This window comes from Hermetia illucens, chromosome 3, assembly GCF_905115235.1.
Source record: "Hermetia illucens chromosome 3, iHerIll2.2.curated.20191125, whole genome shotgun sequence".
Classification (NCBI taxonomy): Eukaryota; Metazoa; Arthropoda; class Insecta; order Diptera; family Stratiomyidae; genus Hermetia; species Hermetia illucens.
Genome location: NC_051851.1, coordinates 69,557,649 through 69,581,326, shown reverse-complemented (window position 1 = coordinate 69,581,326; position 23,678 = coordinate 69,557,649). Strand labels below are relative to the sequence as shown.

General features: G+C 40.9%; 1 protein-coding gene across 2 annotated transcripts in view; it reads right to left on the bottom strand.

The window, feature by feature from the left end:
- Nucleotides 1–23,678, bottom strand: part of LOC119652950 (serine-rich adhesin for platelets) — a 321,668-nt gene that overhangs the window by 125,253 nt on the left and 172,737 nt on the right. For both annotated transcript variants that reach the window (XM_038057342.1, XM_038057343.1), the window contains exon 3: nucleotides 19,572–19,785. In XM_038057342.1, coding sequence (XP_037913270.1) covers nucleotides 19,572–19,785 — 214 coding nt within the window. The remainder of the gene's footprint in view (nucleotides 1–19,571; nucleotides 19,786–23,678) is intronic.

Here is a 23,678-nt window from a genome sequence, read left to right as displayed (position 1 = left end):
ACCATAAAAAATTAAGAAGGGCGAAAGATGTCTCATCCATAACCATCATTTCCAATAAACCTTTAAACTCAGCGTGGAAGCCCAACAGGTTTATTAGGTTATTAGAGGCAACCATTACGGAAGGAATTTCTCCCGCTCATTGAAAGACCGAAGCCAGTTTTGTTACGGACCCATTAAATAACCAGATGATCCACCATTATAACCCCCATAATGGTAGCAAGGTAGCTTATATGGATGCGGCTCACTATTTCAATAGAATCATCAAAATTAACCTCTTTGAAAGGGACTCTGATGTAATTCGTCATGGCAGCGATTTTACAGCTTTGAAGCTGGGTCCTCTCTCCTAGACCGTGATGCATGATGAATTGTTCCGATATCGCAGATGTAAGATACAGTCTCAAATTGCCACTATGGCCGGGTTGAGTCTTATATATGCAGCACCGGTGTGGAAAAGAGAACTAACTTATGAGAGTAATAAAAGGAAGGCCAACTTGGCACATCAGTTGGTACATTAATTGTGGGATAATTTGCAACAGAATAGTTAGACCCATACACCGAATTGAGGCGTGGATACATGGTGAAACGAGCTAACACCTGACACAATTCCAAACGGGAAATGGTAGTTACTGAAGTTATAGATACAAATTCAGATTGAACGAATCTATGTTATGTTCTGGTTATTCCAGAGCTTGCTACGTTGTACCGTTAGCGTTTTGACGCGAGAGCAGAGAGTGGAAAATTTTCTGAAGATTAATATAATATTATGGCAGGGGTGCTGAATTTGAGAAACAATCATTTCCCGTTGAACTCTATGAGAAAGAAATAATTTTCCAAGATGGATCAAGTAAGAAAAGCTCGAGGAAGCAGGAAAACAGAGCGTAGCAGTAAGGAGGACTTTACTAGATTGAAAGTTCAAGGCAATAGTGACATTAATCAACGAAATGATTGTTACTGACTCCCACACAGAGGTACTATTTATACATAGAAGAAATTTGAAATTTCTGACAATAGCTTGAGTTGCTCAACCCTTCTATTTATATGTCGCTCACAATATGCATACATTCATTATATTGGACTATTAATTTCAGTGCAATATGATTACATAATTACTTTATTATTGATTTGGATACCTTGAATTTTTTTGTTTTTGTATGATATTTTGAGTTAAAGTTAATTGATAGCAAAGAGACTGCCTCAACTTTGGCAGAAATAATGGGATTTCCACCAAACTTTCCAGAATTTTGTGCTATGTGATGATCTATAAGAAAACAAGATTCAAAAATAAGCTTTTATTTGAAAAGATAAATCGGCTACAGAGACATATACCCCAAAATAGCCACATTAAGGAAAAATGTAGTACCCGTATTACTTATAAGAGACCCTCTCCTCTCCAGTTAATGCCATGCGATATCCATCACTACATGCGTGAAGTATATTGCTCCAACTTCCCCCTCAGACCCCATATCAATAGGTATGACATTTTCTCAAATCCCATCACGTAACAGACAGATATGCGAACAGAAATATGTCATTAATACTGTCAGGTAATAGTTGTAACGTGGCATAAGTTGATTAGTAAATCCCTGTTCTCCACTGAAAGTACCGGGATGTTTCGGAGCAGTGTCGTAAATAAAGAGAGTGTAGCATACACATTCGACGGAAGAGGTAAAAGAGCGACGAAAGAGGCGCTATAATATGTGGAGACTAGGAGAAATGGAATAGCTAACGCAGTCAACCTGGTGAGTACATAGATGTAAATGCCCTCGAAGAGGAAAATATAGCGTAAATATAGTACTCTACAATGTGTGAATAATAGCTGCAATTATGTCTAGAGGAATAATGATGCTAGTTTTCCCAACTAGCATGGCACCCATTGGTTTTCCCAACTGGATTTGACTGATAGTCATGTTAGAATAGATCTTCATTTCCCAAGTTATGAATTGTCTTGAATTTCTTTTTAGGCAAGCGACTTGCTCAAAACTTGCAATCTTAAGGCACTCATTAACCAGGTCGAAAAGTACAAGATAGACGTCTTGGCGGCGCAGGAAACGAAATTATTATTTGACTACTAAGCGCACATTATTATCAAGAGCAGAAAAAAGTCTGAAACGCAACGCGAGAATGTAATACACTTTTGTTGCCGATTAGAATTTTTCCCGCTACTGCAACATCCAAGCAATCAACGAAAGAAGTGCAGCACTTTCCAATTTCTCAACGTTCGGCTAATAAATACATCAACCCAAGACAAGGCCACTCAGAAAAAGATGAGCTTTATAGTCGCCTTCAGTCGGTATTTGATTCACTTCCATAAAATGAACTAAAGGTAATAGCCGCAATAGCCCACCCTGGAAATACTGGGGATTATACTCTCAACGATAACACTGGTGAGAATGAAAGCAAAGACATAGCATTTGCAACACAAGCATGACAATTTCATCGACTTGCTATTCTCATCGTGAGATCGAGAAAAGACCATGGACCTCTCCAAGTGGGGTGACCTTCAATAAGATCGATCTCGTCTTAGTTGGGAAACAACCTGCATCCACGCCCATACCAAAGAAAAAATTACTGTACCGATCACTATCCCGCCAGAGTAAAATATTGATGACTCCTAAGAAATAATGGGAGTAGCAAGGTCACTCCATCAACCAGATTCGATACTGCAAAATGCAAAGCAGAACAAATCTTGCAGACACCAGTATGCCTATAACATTGATGCAAAGTGTGGTCTGGTGAAGGACGCAATCACTACAGGTGTAGAAAAAACCATCGGATACATCTGGGCGAAAAGTATGAAAGCTTTGACAAAGAGTCAACAATATTATAAGGACCCACAAGATCCGCACAACCCAAATACATGGAATTATTACCTACTGCAGACAAAATCTGCAAGTAGAAGAAAGAAAATCATATAAATAGCGAGATTTGCCGACTGAACGATAACTTTAATAATACGAAAAGAATAACAGCAGGATTCCAGCCCAGAATCATATTTTATAGCAACGCAATGAAGAAACTTATTGAAGACATGGGGCCAATAAGCATGTTGGGGAACTACAATCTGCCCACATTAAGGAAGAACAAGCCGCATAGGGACCTGTCTCAGAATAGTCAAGGATGCACCAAACACACTGATAAACGACAAAATCCGGGTGGTGGATGGAAATCCTGCCGAGTTACTAAAGACAAGAAGTATGGCGATGGTGGCCAGACTTCAGGAGCTCCTAAACACTATTGGATATGATAATTTTCCTATCATTTTCCCTGTTTATATGCCGGAGGTGGCAATCTCTGCTGCGAAAATATTTGAAAGATAGATTTGGAAGATTTTTGTACACATCTTACATATTGCTGTCAAAAATAATTGAATTGATAAGAGGCTCAAACTTGCTGAAGAAGTGCTGATAGCGAATATCAGGAAGGATTTTAACGGGGAAATTGATCGACTAATGAGATAATAAACCTAAAATGTTTTGGCACAGACTTCAAATGAAAGCATAGCGATGGACTAGCCCGAGCATTATTTAACTTCGCTCTGAGTATATAATCCGTAAGATATCAATAGATCTAAATAGCATGCTACTATATAAACCATCTTTCTACGAATAATATATCAGGGCATGATCGAAAGAGTGCGCGGATAAGAGCCTGTATGAAGAAGCATAGAAGGTTCCGAATATAAACGAAGTGAAGATAAAAATCATGACACAAACTAGAAGAAAGACACAAATCAGACAAATTGCAACACTAAGCGATTAGAATTTTCACCAAGTCGACAATTTTGTGTACTGGCGAAAATATAGCAAAACTCTCATAAAAAACAACTATGAAATAAACGAACAAAACATGGGGATCATACTTGCTAACAAAATATTTTACCTTAAACTGCCAATTCGAAAAATTAAAAATCTACATACGAAAACGAAGTTCAAATATTTAAAGTTCTGATTCCACCTTGGACGTGCACGCGGAACCGTGTCGCAAAATCAATTAAAACAATGGTTTCGGACGTCAAATCGTAGGTTCAGTGAGGGTGAATGGCAAATAAGACAACACTGAATTTTACCTATTGTATGGCAAACCAGAGGCCGCCATTCTTATTAAAATCTAAAAGGTGCAATGCAAAGAATTTTCAGCTGCACAACCACCAGGGAAACCCTGAAGCATATAGGAGGATTCAGGGGAAGCGGAACTTACACGCTATTCGGCTTTCGATATTGCAGAACAGAAGATAGAAGACTTCGAAAGGCCAACATCGAGGTGTACTCCCATGAAAGAAGAAGCGAGTAAGGAAGTCGAAGGGAGCTTCCTCCTTCTCATTCCTAAGTGATGTTAAAAAATCGTGATATTCCATGATGACGGCCAAACACCTCCCCCCCCCCCTCTTTGAGATGCCATCGCTTGTTAAGGTAGGTAGTCGCTACAAGGCTGGGGAGAGGAAACCATCCGCTTTTCTTTCTATAAATAGGTTTAAAATTGAATCTTACCTTTATCAAACTAGCACTATTTAAAGCGACACAATTCTTCAGCGAGCTTATTTTTTTCTCGCTATACTGTTTTTAAGGTTTTGTGTAAAATCTGTTTACTGTCTGTCTGTCCGTCACACCTATTTTTCTCAGAGACGGTTGTAGCGATTGACACCAAATTTGGTAGAAAGATGGAAACTGTGAACACTCACACATATAGTGAGTTACATCCTTTTACGTCGAATTTAAGGGAGGAGGTCCCCATACATGCAAAAGGGGGTGTATTTTTTTTTGTCATCAAATATGGTCATGTGGGGTATCAAATTGAAGGTCTCAGTTAGTAGCCGGTCTTAATTTTGAAATTTGTTGGAAAGATGAGGAGTGCGGGGGTTGAAAGTGATCACTTCTTTCACGGACCCATTCTCAGAAACTATTTAACCGAAAAATCTGAAAAAAGTCAAGAGGCTGCCATTATATGGTGCCTAGGCACCAAAATACCCTCCATATCGATACCTGTTCAAATAAAGTTAATAACAGTACATTACTATAATTTTTTAGTAATTGGCAGGAAACACCCCTTTTGCTGCAATGTTTGCTGTTTATAAAAGAAATACATAAAACGTTTCATACATAGCTTCCGGTTTCCCAACTTGTTTATTTCGCATCATCAGGAAGTATTACTCGGTCTTCTTCTTTTTATATATGTATAGAGATTTTAAATTTTTCCCACCAATATGCTACAAAAGCACTTGTTTACTTGGATACCAACGCTTTCGTACTTGGACTGGTTATCAATTTGTAAAACTCTGATACCCAAAAAATTTATTTTACCCGAGCCTCCAAACTTTCATAATCATAATCCTTACAAATCTGCATGAATCGCGATGGATCTGAATCACTGAACCCGGTCATAACTTTATAACGCTTTTCTTTGCAATTAATTAATTATATTCCAGGCGTGTAACATTTCACTAGATTTTCCACCTATTGCTCTATTTCTAAAACTTGACTAATTTCTAGGGCGGACCTTAGGTTCTTTTATACCTTACTGAATATTCCAGTACGGTATACGGATACTTCGCTAGAAAACTGCTTTACTACTTAGAAATGAAACTCCTTACTGGCATCCGATTTATCTGTTATAAATATTCAGTCCTTTATTTTACAATTTGTGTGTCCCCGCTAATTGTCGTTACTGCGAATACGAACTGGCATCACACAGATTTTTCCAAAGTGATTTTCATCACAATATGTTCAAGTGGAACACTTTTCTTAAGACCAAAAATTCCACATTCATAGTACATTTAGCAATTAATAACAATTGATGAGTGACTGAAGTAAAAAATCGAGTAAGAGGTACTTCCATCAGTTAGAACATCCCTTATCTTCTCTTTAACAAAGACGGAGTATATTTCGATAAATCGTACTATCTTTACCATTCAGTAAGGCATCAATAATACAGATTATCCAATCCCCCTGATAAGGTTATTCTTCCATTAGCCATGTCCCTGTGGGAAACATTGAGTGGGCCTAGTATCTAGTTGGTGACAGGATAGAAACTTATCACCAACATCTAGGTGAAACTATATTTGATGTGACCAACCCCTTCAGAAAGTTTCCTTATAAGTTCGGAAAATAGGGAATTTTGTAACTCTCCAGGGCAATACTGGTTGCTGTACGTATTATTATTATTATAACGCCTTCTTCCAACCCCGTGCATGTGGCATTGCTTCGAGCAACAAAATATTTGTTCAATTCCAGAAAGCGGATAGTCAATAAGATAAAACAGTGTGAATGGGCTCCTGGAAAGGATTACGGCTCCAGAACATGAACTATGCTTGGAAGTTTTGTATTCTCTATTAGAATAATAAGAATCTTTTGAGGTAGTTATTATCTACTATACGAGTGTGTTCTGGTTAACAAGGCTGATTTGGTATTCAATGTATTTTTACTTATTTTAAAGCTTCTTGGTAAAGATGACGATAAATATACAGCTGAATTGGGTAAGATAGGAAAAGAATGCTCAACCAAAAGCAAATGAAGTCTATCCACCGTAATTATTTTACTGGTAGCTAAAAAGACATTTTTACTTATTACATTTTTAATAATAAAAAAATCTAAATTAGCTCGAAACCATCTTTTTGAAGCAATTTAAATTTTCTGTACGAAAATTTCTCGCGTTTATTGTGAAAAGTACATGAAAGCATATACACACAGTAACTTTATATCCATATAAAAGTACGTGATTAGAAGATAAACAGTCATCTTTTACTTTTCCGAAAAAACGGAAACAATGCGGGCGCTAATTAAGAGAATGAAAAGAAGGAAAACTTAAAGAAAAAGCCTGCGGATTAAGGACGACTAAGTTTGAAAAGGTATTTGAAATAAGAACCTACACACAACTGTATATATATATGAACATCTCTACATAGCACTGCCATTTACTCTGCGCGTTACGTGTGAAGATGATATATATGATACATACTTTCAAAAAGTTCTTTGTAGGCGTTATAAATTCCTGGGGAGTTAACGCGCACTGAGGATTTCGAACATTTGAAGCGGAAGAAGGAAATAAAGGACCCTTTGCAAAAAATATTTGGGGTAGACGTAATAACTTCTTTTTATATCGCTTACGTACTTTTCTTTCAAGTTTTCAAACAATGCCGGGTTTATATCATTTGCTTCTTTAAAGAGTATCGTAATCTTTGGATGTGTTTTTTTCGCTACACAATTTTTTCTCCTTTTTCCTTAGGGATTGAAGAGGACTTTCATTGGAAGGAAGAATCATTACTGGCTTCTATTACAAGAGTTTTAAGCAGACTAAAAGAATAAGTTCTTTATGATTGTAGGCCTTAAAATGAGGGCTGAGAATAAGAAGCTTTAAAAAGACGTATTTTTTATAGAATAAACCGTTAACCTTTGTAGTAGCTGCGTCTTTGGTAGCGCTCGGCTGCTTTTGCTCACACGGAACTCAAAAGTCTAACTGCCCTATAATGCCCGCGGTTTCGTGGCATGGACATTTTTTTATTCTTTTATTTGTTTATGCCGAACTGATTGATGAATCCATGATTACATATACGCAGCATTTTCCATTTCCCTACCACATAGCATGGTTTATCATTCCACTATTCTGTTAATTCTGTTTCCAATTTCCCAAATCTCATCCGAACATCACAATACTGAAAAGTAAGATATTTTTAAATATTTATTTTAAGATGATCATTTTATTTCTAGGTTTTTCTACCTAAAATATATAATAATTCAATAAAGTACTTAATTGCCGTTATGTAGTCGAAAACCTAAACAGATTATCATTTATTAATATGCTATTTATCCGCAGCTACTGGCGTGCAATTCCATGTATATTGTCGGAGTGTTTTCCCTTAAGTAACACCTGCAAATTACATAAGTATGTTTTTTGGCGGCGCACAGTGCATCAAATGTATAGAAAATGTGGTAAAAATCGAAACGATCAAGTTTCTGGTTTGTTTGTATTGCTTTTGCCATCTGGAGTTAATTTTAAGGATCAATGTTACGCAATTAACTACCACGGCTGGGAAACGCTTGTAACTTTTCCCTCACAGAAGATGTAATTCATTGGACTGCTTGAAGACATTGTAACAAAGCATTTTTTTCCAAATTTTTCCTTAAGCTAGGAAAGTAGTATTTACGTGAACCGCTGATTACAGACCTCAAAGATTTAAACTCGTGCCTGGTGAGAATTCAAAGAAAACTGCTGATCACTAAGAAAATTTAGCGGGCGTATCTGCAGCACTCGTACTTTCAGTTAGCGAAACTAAATGAAGTCTGAAATCTTCGTTATATTGCTTGTAGGGATCGCGTCTGTGGACATCTTCGGGGCCGAAAAGCGACTTTATGAACTTTGTCCAAGTTTTTATTAAACTTGAGGTAAAATAATCAACTCACGTTGCTGATTATCCTTTGCAATTCTTCCGTTGACTCATATACATTCAATATCGAATATAATTTTCAATAAACGGTTATTCTGTTGTTCTTCCTCCGTTGAAAACAGCTCCGTCAGATGTTCTAGGCAAAGATACCATTGCCTATCAAATGGTACAACCACGAAAGTTGCATTCAAAAGCAAACTACATGGCAAATTAAAGGGTATACATGAAGCAACTAAAATAAGCAAAAAGTACCAAAGGATATTTGAAGATTTTTCAAAGCTTCTTCAAAGTTATAACTTCAATAATGGTAATTATTCTTAGTTTCCAGGCCATGAGGATAATTTCTTAATAGGAATATTTTATTTCAAAAACAGTATTTGAAAGTACAAACCCTGCCGCGTATTCCTTATTCAGAGATGGGCTTCCATTCAAATATGAGGCGTTTCACACGAAAGATAAAGTACAACTGATGTAGCAATTTATTAAACAAGTCGGAATACCGGAAGCTCGCGCTTCGGGTATAAAGGTTTTGTGTTCATCTTATGTGAGAAACTTCAACGTATATAGCTACAAATCCAACATAATCCTTCATATTTTTCCAAACTACGAGACATACGTACATATTACAGCCATAGATATCACGCTCACCCTAAACAAACAAACTGCCTATTACCGAATACTGTACACATAACATATATGCACGTATATAAATTGATCGTACCCATATTTCCGATTTACTTCTTATATCTATTTGAATTAGGCACTACCCGCAAAGTTCATTAGCACGCATCTATTATATACCTACATACACACATGTCTGGCTGACAAATAACTAAAAAACTAAAACAAAATAATTCTCTGCGACCCAATTCATAAGAACTCATTTCGTTGTGGTATTGACGAATTGATATGTGATGATGACGTCATGCAGGTTGTAGAGTGCACGAAATTCACAACAAATTGTAAAGTTTCACCCCCTATAACTTTGTTAATAATAGTTGGATTTTCTTCAAACTTGACCGAGTTGTGCACCATATTCTTCATTATATGCATGCCAAATTTTGTACTTCTGGGATGAACATAAGGGGGGTGCCGGGTAAATTTCTAAAATGTGGAAATATACTATTATTAACTTTATTTGTGCAGATATCGGAACCGGATATATTTTGAGGCCTAGATTTCGTAGAGATGCACCACTGTGATTTTTTTCAGATTTTTCGGTTGGATAGGTTCTGAGAACGAGACCTGTTACACTTTTTGTGAGTCATATTTTGAACCCTCACTCCCCCATGTTTCATCTAATATCAAATATTGAACCAGATTCGAAAAGTACTAATTGAGACCTTTCATTTGATACCCTACATGGCTACATTCTGTGAAAAAAAATTTGCACCCTCCATTCACATGTATGGGGAGCCCCCCCTTAAACTTAACACAAGATGGCACCACTTACTGCATGTAAAGGGATCACCAGATTACATACTCTCACCAATTTTCGTGACAATCGGTCCAGTCATTTCCGAATAAATCGGGTGTGACAGACAAACAGACAGACAGACAGACAGACAGACAGACGGACAGACAGACACCGTCTCCTGTGCGGAGTTGCCAAATCTCCCATCAGGCGCGTCCCTTCGTACGGATAAGGGAATGCTCGGCGGATGCGTAGGAATATGCACATATACGCATTTGCAGGTGTGCGTGTATGGGCATGCTTATGCGCAGGCCGGGTAGGTGGTAAGTAAACGCCCGCCCGTGGATAAAAATTGGCTATGGGAAGGATACCCAGAAATAAAACCAAACATGGAGGAACAGAAGGAGAATAAAGTTACGGTGCAGGGCTTCGGAAACCCAGTACCGGCGGCTCTTGGGAGTGGGCAAGCAGGCTCCCGGCCGTCGATATCCCTCGACTGCAGCGCCTCGGTGGTGGATTACTTGGCCACCGTTGCATCAAATACTACAAGTAGCCTGGAGAAAGAGGCATTTAAAAGGAGTACATCACTCCCGAGAACGCCTGTTCAAAACCCAAGAAAAGATGGGGCACAAACTGGTCAGGTATTAGCCCATAGCGGGGTAACTACACCTGGTCGAAATATGTCGCAGGACTTAGTGGTTGATCCATTTAAGAGAAGCTCGACGATAGCGCGATCTCCTCCGAAATCAACCTTGATGAAGGAAGGAAATCTGGGAAGCATTCGAAAGGCTAATAAGTACGTAAGCGCCCAATGCGAAAACCAAGCGGAGGAGCTATGTCAGAGTCCGGACGAATCATCGTTTGCCCTACTCGGAGGCAAAATAGTAGAGTTGTCTGAATTTATTAAGGACAAACACAACGTGCACCAGGCCATCAAAAACATGGTGCGTACCATTCGGGTATTATACAATGGTGCCAAGGAAGAAAAAAACGCCTCGAAGAAATCAAGCGTCACCCAGGCAACACAAGTGACACCCCCTCAACATCCAAAGGGCGGTAAACTTGAAAAAAGGAGTAGAGAGTGCGCGAACGATTCTTTCGGATGCTCACAGGACGCGAAAAGGCAAAAAGGCCTCTCACCGGCAAAAGGCAAGGGAAACAAAGCTACCAACATCGTGGAAACTGCGGCGCCGGCTCCAATTGACCCAAGGGAGGCAAAGCCTCAAAAAGGGACCAAGGAAGCATGGACCAAGGTTGGTGGAAGGAAAAACACGACGCAGAAAAGAAGATTACGGCCCGAATTAATCATCATCTCCAAAAAAGGGGATATGACTTACGCCGATATCCTTAGGAAGGTCAAAACCGATCCTGAGCTGATGGACCTTGGAGAAAACGTCAGCCGAATCAGACGCTCCCAGAAAGGAGACTTGATGCTGGAGCTGAAGAAGTCTCCGGGCAAAACGGTAGAAAATTTCCTCGGCAAGGTGGAGAAGTCCTTAGGAGAAGAAGCTCAAGTACGGGCCAGAAAGCAGGAGCTTGTCATCGAATGCAAGGACATTGACGAAATCACGACCAAGGAGGATATCCGTGACGCCCTAGAAAAGCAGTTCGGACCACTTGGCTTGCAAGATTCCGCAATCAGGGGACTGAGGAAGGCATACGGAGGCACGCAAACGGCAACTATAAGCTTACCAACTGAAGCAGCGTTCAAACTGCTGGCGGCTGGGAAAGTAAAAATAGGTTGGGTCGTTTGCCGACTCAGGGAGCAGGTATCCCTTAAGCGCTGTTTTAGATGCCTGGAATTCGGCCACATAGCGGCGAAATGCACCGGTGACTGTGACAGGTCAAAATGTTGCAGAAAATGTGGAGGAGAAGGCCATATGTTCAGGGAATGCAAGGCTGAGCCTGAATGCATGCTCTGCAAGGAAAAAAAGGGCGTCGACTGTCGGCACGTTGCAGGCAGCAGCAGATGCCCAGTGTTTAGGCGAGCCTTGAATGCAGTAAAAAAATGAGGTTGATACAAATCAACCTCAACCACTGCGAGGCAGCGCAAGACCTTCTCTCGCAGACCATCTATGAGAAGGGAATCGAAGCTGCCATAATCAGCGAGCCCTATCGCAACAATAAGAGCGGTGCCTGGACTGCAGATGAAACTGGTAAGGCGGCAATATGGGCGTGTGGAAATCAGGCCATTCAAGAAGTGATGGAGTTTCCAGAAGTTGGATTCGTCAGGGCAAAAATAGCTGGTATCTATATTTATAGTTGCTATGCTCCACCAAGCGCGACGATAACAGAATTCGAAGGAATGCTAGGTATGCTAGTCTCGGATGCAAGAAGTCGAAACCCCAAGATCATAGCTGGTGATTTCAACGCGTGGGCCGTGGATTGGGGCAGTCGCACTACGAACATCAGGGGCCGTATCCTGCTCGAGGCTTTCGCGGAGCTAGATTTGGTGCTTGCCAACACGGGAAACGTTTCCACTTTTCGTGGGACAGGGTCGGGCTCAATAGTCGATCTGACATATGTGAGTACCACATTGGCGAGGAGAATGACATGGTTTGTCAGTGAGCATTATACTCACAGCGACCACCAGGCGATTTTCCTCCAGATCGAATATGGGCCATGCGTCGATACGTGTTCCCGTGAGGCTGGAAACCGGGGCTGGTCCGTGAAGGGGCTTGAGGAGGATGCATTCATAGAGATGCTATTGGGAGGCCAAAGTCCCGGTGGTGCGGCTACGGAAAAGGTAGAGCAAATGATGGGACGCATAACAAGAGCATGCGATGCTGCTATGCCGAGGCGACGAGTTCTCGCAAAAAGGCGCTCAAACTATTGGTGGAATGAAGAGATCGCGGTGCTACGGAATGCATGTTTTCGTGCTAGAAGGATCTGCCAACGAGCTAGAGCAAGACCAGACTTCGACGAGAAACGGCTAGCATATGTGAACCTTCGAGGTAGGCTTAAGCAGGCTATACGGACCAGCAAGCGAGAATGCTTCAAGGAGCTTTGCACAGAGGCAGACCAAAGCCCCTGGGGAACAGCGTACAGGATAGTTATGAAGAAGATGAGAGGGCGAACACCACAATTGACCTGTCCGCATCTTCTGCTCGATATCGTGACGGCGCTCTTCCCCCCGGATAAAGGGGAGCGCAAACAACACAAGCGAGCACTCGACGTCTACACCATACCTGCGGTAACTGAGGAGGAACTTATGCAAATTTGCCGGAGAATTGGTGATAACAAAGCACCCGGTCTGGATGCTGTTCCCAATAGAGCCCTTAAACTCGCTGTTAAGACCAGACCCGACTGGTTTATCAGCGTGTTTGAGACATGCATGATAGAAGGAATTTTCCCCGATCGGTGGAAGAGGCAAAAACTAGTTTTGCTCCCGAAGCCGAATAAACACCCAGGACACCCTTCATCATACCGACCGATTTGCCTTATCGACACGGCAGGAAAGATGCTCGAAAGGGTCATCCACAACAGACTGCTCCCTATCATCGAATACAAGGATGGACTATCGGAGCGACAATTTGGATTTCGTCAAGCCCACTCAACGATCGACGCCGTAGACGTTGTTTTGAAGCTGGCTCGAGATGCGATGTCGTCTAAAAAATGCTGTGCCGTAGTGACATTGGACATCAAAAATGCGTTCAATTCCGCAAGCTGGGAGTGGATAAAAAGTTCACTGGCTAACACGGGTGTCCCTAGTTACTTGACTAAGCTCCTCAACAGTTACCTTTCGGAGAGGACACTTTGGTACGACACGGATGAGGGATCCAAGCAGTACACCGTCACCGCAGGAGTACCACAGGGCTCAGTGTTGGGTCCTCTCCTGTGGAACGTCATGTACAATGGGGTCCTTGTCCTTCCCGTGCCAAAGGAGGCCACGATAATCGGTTTCGCAGATGATCTAGCTGTGGTTGTCGTCGCGAAAGAACCTGAAGACGTCGAAATGTACGCTAACGAAACCATTAGCGCCATAAAAGCGTGGCTGGAGATGGTTCAGCTTGACCTTGCGGAACAAAAGACGGAGGCGGTCTTGATTACCAATCGTAGGAAGAGGAATACGATTAATATTCGCGTTGGTGGTCACGTTGTCACTTCGAAGCCGGTTATCAAATACCTGGGGGTGATGATTGACGCTAAGATCAATTTCAGGGGACATCTGGACTATGCCTGTGAGAAAGCGGCAAATACCAGCGTATCATTAGCGCGGATGATGCCTAACATTGGAGGTCCAAGGTATAGTCGCAGATTACTTGTGGCCGGAGTGGTTCGCTCCACACTATTATACGCGGCACCAGTTTGGGAGGAAGCATTAGCGTGTGAGAGTAATCGTAGAAGAGTAAATATGACTTATCGCTTAGTGGCGCTAAGGGTGTGCAGCGCCTTCAGAACAATATCAGGCGAGGCAGCGTGTGTTATTGCGGGAATGATCCCGATAGACATTCTGGCAAATGAGACACGCTGCCTGTACGAGGCAAGGAAGATGAATCCTCTTGAAAAGGATGCAGAATTCCGAAAGGCGGCAAGGCGAGAGTCGCTGGAAAAGTGGCAGAAACGGTGGGATGACTCGCAGAGGGGTCGCTGGACCCACACTTTGATTCCCCGCATTGAAGAGTGGATCCAGCGACGACACGGTGAGATTAACTACCATCTGACGCAATTCCTGTCAGGACATGGTGGTTACAGGAAGTACCTGCACCAATTCAGGCTGGATGATTCTCCCTTGTGTCCTGAATGTGGTTGCACACCTGAGGACCCGGAGCATGTTATGTTCCACTGTCCACGATTTCTCTCAGAAAGAAGGAGTCTGGAAAACTCCCTGAAAACCACTCTAAGCCCGCAGAGTATCGTCGGGGAAATGTTGAAATCGGAGGGAAACTGGTGTGCGGTGAACACCGCCATCAAACAAATACAAGAGGAACTAGCAAGAGCGGAGCGCGCAAGGAGGACGCGAAGAACGGAAGGCGTGGTCGCGTAAAGCGCAGTCCACCCCGCGAAGTAATGCTTTGCGGCGGTCCCGCGGGGAAGGAAAAAGGAGAAAGTGGGGGTGGTTTTAGTGGGTGAGAATCCCACACGCTGCTGCAACCTGGCGCGGAAGTGTCTTTCTAAGATTTCCACCTCCATCCATAAAAAAAAAAAAAAAAAAAAACAAGGACACACCGTCTCGATTCTAATAAGGTTTTGTTTCACACAAAACCTTAAAAAGAATAATTGCTTAAGGTTCGCCATTACTACCGACTTAATAGAAAATGTGAATAATGGAATATTTGGATTTAACAACTGTCTAAGGTCCCCTTATTAAAACCAAGTGTGTGATCGCCTGATCGAAGGCAACCGGTGGTGCAGAACACAGAGTTAACAGGTTTGTTTCGACCCTGTGACCAACCGACCGATTGAGGGAACGATCTATCTGGCAGAGAGGCAGGAGGCAGGAGGCAGGAGAGGAAGTGGAAAAGCCTGTTGCTGGGGAGAATAGTGAAAGGAAATTTGCAGAAGACAAAAAATAAAAATAGATTTTTTCCAACAATAAATGGGAATATCTTCAATTCTGCAAGAAGTATGGATCCTACGGCGAAGTTGTTATTGAGAGTAACTACCGCATAAAAGAAAGAGTGTCAATTACAAATTGCCCAGTTTTGACTTTGGCCTACTCCCTTTTTCGGAATTTATTACAGGACAGACAATTGGGAAGTACTGAAACCTTGCTGCGTGATCGCTCTAAAGTGTAGGAGGAGCAGAACGGCGAAATCGCGATTAATTAGGCGTGAGATATATGTGCCTTTGCCTTTTTTCACGCACATCATTCTGCCGGCCTCCACTTCAGAGTTCCCATTATTATAACACCTTTTGATTCCAAAGCACTTGTTTCCATTTTTGGACAGCAACATGCAAATTTCGATAGAACTTTTGAAAATGGTTTACGATTTGCTTCAAGAATGTGAACACATTTTTCGACAAGTATATTGGAACCCTCCAAAAAGCTCATTTTCTTCAAGTTCACTTAGAATTCCAGAGAAATAAATTGGGCATTACGGGCCTAACGGAAGTAAGAGGGTAGGATACTAAAGAGCTGTCCTCCCCTTCTTGTGGCAATGTGCTTTTGCACTTTGCAAATCAAATTGTAGCAGGCACGAATCTCCTGTCGAATTATTACTGATGCTACCGCAAAGTGAGATCTCTTAACATGAGAGCGCTTTTCTGACAGTTCTGGTTCACATTAAGGAGCATTCCAAATGTATGGTCCTATGCACAAATCGGGATCTTCTTCACATACAAGGTATTCGACGTGGAATTATACACAGTTCAGGGAAAGTTCGCTAAGGTGACATTGTGTTGATTAGAAGATAGACCCTGATAACATCGTGTTCGCACATTATATTAAGGCATATGCTTCGTTATTGTGTGTATGTGTGTATGCGGTTATAAGGAGGTTTCAGCTATGATCAGCCACAAATTTTATTAAATCATGGTCTTGCATCACAAAGATTTAAGTGCAGTCCTGCAGCTTTATCAATCTTGCTATCAGGAGAGAGAATTTTTGATATGCTACGGATCGCCTTGGCCAAATTTTAAGTTTTTGATCCGACTGCACAATTGATGTTGAACCAATATCGTTCCGTTTCTTCCGTTAAAAATGTAGGAGGAGCGATAGTATGCGGGGTCTTCTACACGGATGGCTTAAAAACTAAAGTAGCTTCTGGATCAGTAGTCTAAATTTCGTATAAAAACTAGAGGTGTGCTGCTTCTTTGAAACACTATTATATATATACAAGGTTTTTCAGACAATTCTGTATGCGAACCTGCAAGCTCGGTGATTCTGGGTGACGGCTTAGCAAAAGGGAACTTCCTTGAAGGGACCGAAATCTCTTTCACGCAGAGATGAACTTGGGCCGGCCGCCACTTTAGAGTAACCTAATCGGTGCACTCCAAATGGAAGAACTCATCTCGAAAACCTTGATTGCTGGTGCAAAAATAACGATTAAAGGTTTGTAAGCTACTGGAATTTCCACGTCATCGGCAACATGCTCTTGGAGCATAAGGCTAGCCACAAAGTCAGTTGGGGTAACTAATCTCAAATTAGATCAACTATATCGCAATTAGAGAGATTTAGAGATTTAGAATTTGTCGTCTACCTCGAAAAGAACCTTCACTTCGTTCATAGAGGGATAGACTCTCGCTCGCCAAATTCAGTACGACCTGTCTCCACGACCCGCAGTCTTTCAGTAGTAGGAGACGTAAACGACACAAATCATAAACCACCGCCCAAAAATATTGGAAGGACTGAGACACAGCGAAAAGCGTGGATGAAGTTATAGGCCACGTTACAAAAGAACGCCACAACTTTTGACTAAGTACGGAACCGTGGTTACATGAAGGCCGATCAGTGAAAGAAAGGAGCCGAGATTTGAATAAATGGACGCGCCGAAGCACCGTTAAAATGGGAAAGTAAGAGAAGTGCAGCGTATTGTACGCGGGAATAAGAATCCAAACATTACGTTGGTGATTGAAGTAGAAGCTCCTGCAAATAACAATGATTTCGCTACCGTATACCACATCATAAGCAGTTAAGGTACTTTAAGGGTAGGCTTCTCAACCACGACGATGAGTAACCTCAGTATAACATCCTATGAAATTTCTCCTGTGGTGAATGTTATGGCGAGCCTCTGTAACATGAGGATGCGAATGGCATTGTGCGCACATTATATCACTTAATCGGTGTATCTGAAACGTTCTATCTGAGCGATATATTTTTTGGGTAAAATGTCCCTTCCTGCATTGAGGCAAAATATAAGAGGAATTTGAAGTGCAAGGCAAAGTCTGCTAGACATCATCGTTTCTCTTATACGTCGACTGCGCTGATAATACTTGAACGCCGAAGTTATCCTGAATGGTCATACCTTCCTTGAGCGGAATACGAAAATCCAGTGGAAACATGACATCTGTAATAAGAAGAGACCGTGCCGAGAACTAGTAAGATTTCTTTTTAAGGATTGAGGAGTTCTAAGTCCGCATCAATTTAATGCCGGACCAAACCAAAAAGAGAAGTCCGTGGGCCATAAATAGTGGAAGCAAGTTGCTCTCCATTTGGTCCAGTCTGACATTGAATGGATGCGGGCTTAGGACTCCTCAATCCCTAAAAAGAAATTGTCTACCTCCGGCCAAGTTTTGATCCGAACTATGGGGGATTTACGCTGAATATAATTCGTACCCTTGTTGTGTTTTACGAATTATGAAAGAGAGCGTACAACACCTCCGAGCCGCTTCGATCACGCTGCTCCTAGGGCAGAGATGAGGCAGCGTTTGAGGAGTTGCCTCTGCCCTGGTAAGAAACCGTAGCCGTCCTCATCCCTCTTTTCATGTTAGCAGGATTTGTAACGTACATGATGGCGCCAGTGAAACGTTGCACTTTGGGGCAAGCTGAAGCGCCCTTTCCAACCGAGGTTAAGTACCTAACACCTACTAGGACGATTTTCAAGTTCTTGCGGAAAAAGAATCAAAATTCCATATTCACGAAGAATCAAGCAAATACTGTTTTCGTATCATGATAGGTGGGAACACAGTTGACTCAAACACATTTCCATACAGTATAACTTTGTGAGGGGACAGATGAAGAAATAAATCGTCTACGACCAGTACTTGGACACCCAGAAGCTAATGGCTGGCACATAAGAGAGAATGTCTTTGTATGAGTAAAGTTTGGATGCATCTTCTCCTGATGATTCCTTCTTTTTTTGATGAAACAAAACCATATTAGAATTGATTCAATGTTTGTCTGTCTGTCATACCCGATTTACTCTAAAATGGTTGAAACTATTGTCAGGAAATTGGGTGAGATCGTGCGGTCTGCGAATTCCTTTACATACAGTGAGTGGCATTATTTTGCGTTTTATTTAAGGGGGAGAGAGGGCTCATAAATAAATAAACAAAACTAAAATCAAGGTCTGTTTTGAATTTTTACCTGTGTATGATACGAATGGAAAATCGTGCATAGGAAATTTCTCACACAAAATAAACACAAAGTTTTTATTCCCGAATCGTCCGACTTCCGGTATTCTGACTTATTTTTTTTTAATGGTTTTCAAAATTAAGAACCGTGTTGCAATATGTGTGTACGTATTATTTTATATTTTAAATATGTCAACGGCAAACTTCTTAGCTTTTTTTTTACTTTTTCTAATAATTGAGCTTCAGTCCTCCAGAATTCCAGTTTTTATTGAGGGCTGCTTTCTTGTAAATACGGGAAAACTCTACAAAACTCAAAATTAATAAGTGGAAGCTTCCCGTTTATGGAGGACGCATTAGAAACTTGTTCTTGTGAAAAGACTCCACCAAATGGTAAACTAATTGTGAGCTACAAAGCAGAAACGTTGCTAACGTTAATTCATTAACAGTGTAAAGCTTTGAATAACGCCAAGATCATGGACTAATAATTCCTACGTTTTCCACCATAAGACCGAGCTGCCGAACTGAGTACTGAATTTTGCTGATTTATTGATCAAATATCATGTACGAGAATTGTAATAGACAAGCTATTTGCCTGAGGACGTGCATGCATGTGATTTTCTTCTTTTCTCAATCATTGAAAACACTCCGCTGAAAAAGGGACTTAATTTTTTGGAAAAAGCCCCGCCAATGCGAAATCTTTTAACGGCTTACGAAAAGTACATGGTTGGGTTAACCATTGGAGTACATTGCATCTTTGGATTTCCCTCACCTTGATGATAATGCTGTTCGATGCATAGCTCCATAATACTAAAGAATTACTCTTACCTGCAGCCTGTAATGTTCCCAATACATCAGCCAATATTTCCGGATCAGGATAACCAATCGTTAAGGCCGTATCTAATGAACTTCCTGGTTCGGGTGCTTGTACAGCTTCACGTAATTGAAGTGTTACAGATCCTTCTGCACCCATTGAGGCACTACACATTAATACACGGGGCGTTGCTAATCCTGTTAATGGCAAATGAAGGGCACTTTGTACCTGAAAGGAAAAAGAATAAAATTGAATAAAACACAGTTATAATTCCTTGGCTAGCTGCAACTATTCCAACCAGTATTTTATATAAAAGACAAGAGAAAAATCAGCGGAAATGGAAGTTGCAAAACCAACAAGATGCAACTGGCACCGTATTTCAAAAAGGATGTCATTATTATCAATTTAGAAGGAGCGCTACATTGAGAAATGGTGTGAAGTTGAAGTGGACGTGTATGTATGCAGTCGGAAAAAATCGCAGTGAGAGAAAAGTCAGAAAGAAGAAAAATAAATTGAAGAAAATAATTTTTCTCAACTACTACACTCTACTAATTTCTTTTCATTGCAAGAGAAGAAAATGTCGCCAAGTTTTCCTTGCTGTCAAGTGCAGAAACCTTTTATTTCTGTTTGGCATCATTGTCGCCCGGTTGTAATAAAAACGGTGTTCTAGCGCTATGTCCATAGAAACTAAAGGAAACTACACAGAAATAGGAATGGATATTTGAACAGAAAATAAAAGAAAATGAAATGCTGGAGCATTTGCTGTGAATTGAATTAGGATAATGGAAGAAGGAAGGCTAGTGGGGCTATTCCGAGTCATGGAGAATGTAAATGTTGGAATAGGTGCGGGTGGGGAAGCTCCAATGGTTCTCGGATTGGTCGTGTGATTGGCGGAGAGAAATGAATCCTGTGGATAATAAGGGACGAGTATTGCCATTTGTATTGACAAGTTTGAGAAGAGGAGGCAGCACAGATTCAAATAAAACAAATAGTAAAGTTCAAAACAATGAGTATTTTCCAATTTTGCTCTTTCCTCTTTACAATCTAGAAGTAAATCACAAGTTTTAAAACATTTCACCACCACATGGATTTTGTATCCTCTTTGCAAAAAAGGAAAAACAAAAGCCACCCCCGCGCAATTCCCTTTCTAAATCCATTACCTCGCATTGCTAATGGAATATGTCGCAAAAACACGTTGATTGTCTTTAATCGGACCTTCTTTGCTTAACTATTGGATGTAATCAGGACGGATTTTCACTTCTCAGAAACTGACATGAAGAGATTCCATTTAATCTGATCAGAACAGAACGAATGGAATTGGATAATACCTCTGATTACATCCAATGAGTGTTGTGATTATGCTACTGCAGAAATTCACCCTTCTTGTGACCGAATAACACAAAAGATTTCATGGCCATGCCAATTCCGCGTATTTTAGACTGTCAGGATGAAGAAGGACTCGAAAGCTCTGTTTTTAGTGAATTAGATAGGAGCTAACGATGTTAGCCTTAATATCCTTCGCATTCATCGTTTTGTGGTGATAAATGGACGTTCTGAAACAATATATGCTATTGTTTGACCCAGAACCGACATTGTTTTGAAAAGCTTCCGACAGTATCCATTTTCGTGAAATCCCTAATTTCCAAGCCAGTGGATGTGAACCTGCGTAAACTTTACATTTTTCAGTAGAGTAAATTGTTAAATATTTTCAACTTGAACTACGCCTTTAGTAAGTAACTTGAAATTCAGAGCAATATAGGAAAATAATGTTTAAATTATTTTTGCCTACTTCAATGAATTCGACGTGATACTGACATTTTATCTCCAAGGAAGTAATCATTTGATGCATTTTGTGAATAATAGTAGGGTTCCTATCAAACTTTCCAGTATACAGCTCCGCATATATCATCCTATATTATCGAAAAATTTTACGGATCTAAGATCATCCTAAGCGGGTTTCATATGTACGGACCACCATATTGTTGTTCAGATTTTTCAATTGGGTAGTTTCTGAGAGAGGGCCTTTGAAGTAATTGATCCATTCCGGTTAACCTATAAGAGTTAAGAGTTGGGAATCCTCAATCTTTCTCGTTTCTCTTTTACAGGTTCAGCCATAACACGTTTACCTACTACGACTATAGACCGAATACCGATGAAGAGGCGAAAGCTTAGTCTACAATTGAACACTCGCAGGCTGCAAGGAAGATTTCCACAACTGCAATCATACATGTCATCCCCAGCGTGGTAACAATCAGCCTGCCTGCCTAAATATGTAACTCCAAATATCGGAAATAGGAACCCACATCCCCTTAATCGATATCCCTTGCAGCTGCTTCACACCCTAACCTGCAAGTGGTCGGGAATTCTTCAGACAAAGCTTGGCTCAAAAGTGATCGGCTTAGCGGGTAGCGGTTGTGACAGATGGGAGAAATTGTCAAATATGTTCAAATAGAAGTCTCTTATCGTCATTATATCGTTATATCGTTATCATAAAAGACGGCACGTCTTGCCTTTTATTAATGTTCAGCCCGAAATCCCTCTAATTGGATGAAGGTAGTTTGTATATATCGGGTGATTCTTTCCATTACGGATAGGCATAGGCCATCAGTTGAATATACTTGAAGGCAATAGTGTCTCTGACAACTATGTTAACGTCAGGGGTCACACTTTTATAGAGCCAAGTTAAAGCAGATACATGTTAGGATAATCAATTCCCTCACGAGTGATTCTGCTGCTTCCAACTGGTTTTGTGCATTAGTTCGAGCCGTGCTAGTTAATTTTTCGCAACTGTGTTATTGCAGAAGACATTGAAGTCGATAAAATGGTGGTGGAACTGATGGGCTTATTCCAACAGTATTTCTGTCTGCTGGCGCAGAGAGAAAATATAATTTGCTGCTGATTTCCTCGGAAGAAAACCTCTTTGTTGTGGATCGAAAATATTCTGGAAATAAGAAATCATCTGACCCAGCAAGATAGTAAACAACACCTTATAGATGGTATTATACCTGTTTAATTGCTACCCTGCATGAAATTGCCTTTTTTATGCATGGAACAGTTGATGGCATTATTTCGATCTCCGAAACTGACTTATCGAATTCAGCTGTAATTGAATCGCTTCTCAGCGAATTATAATTCTTAAGCCAATAAATTACACAAACCGTTTCCTCCATGTTTGATCGTCTTCAGTTAGCGGGAGCTGTAACTCGCAGGTTGCTAAAAAATTCATCAAATACTAGTATCACACTTCCTTTTTACGTGGACAGAGTGAGCATCAACATGCAAACGGCTTCTTACTAGTGACTGGGTGGCCAGGCTTATGGTGCGGCTTTCCCAAATGGCCTTCTCTGCTTGGGAAGTCGTTTCTTTGCTTAGCTAAGTTCGTGGTAGTTCTTTGCATGTGTCCGCATTTTTAATGACTTCTGCATTCCCCGCAGTCATGCGGTATTCTATCGTTACGCTGCTAACTTGCATCGTCGAACTAGCGGTTTCTATGATATATTCGTGGTCGTACCAATGATAATCTGCTTCAGATAGTAGTGCCAACCAGTTGAATATGCATCATATCCAAGGCCTTGACTGGCTGTAGTTATTACGGTATCCAAATTCCCGCTAAAAATGCTATCGAATACTTTGTTAGAGAGTTCACTTTCAGGCAATGAAACGGGGGAGGGTCTTGAGATATTAATTCATCCTGGAGCATTGTGCTAACAAGATAATGATCCAAATCCATATTGACCGTCCTATTTGCTCCGAGATTCGTGTTATTAGAATTGAGGAGTGGTGATGTTCGATTTACATATGATCAATTAAGATTAAAGTGGTATCATCTCGGGAAACCCACGACTAGCTTATATAATTGCAGTGACCATTTCATATTCGTGGTTGGATAATCTGGTGCATGAGTTTATGACTACCGACTTGCCAACTAAATATGAGCTTTTAAACTACTTGGCTGCTGAAATTTGCAAGTAAATTTCAATTGCCTTTATTGCAACGCTCTGTGGTCGTCTCCTATCAATTCTGTAGCCTCATCTGCAGGGGTATGAACATTTACCAATCTGATGTTTCAAAACTTGTTTCCCAAGCTCAGAGTGCATAGTAGGTCGCTTATGTTTTCAAAG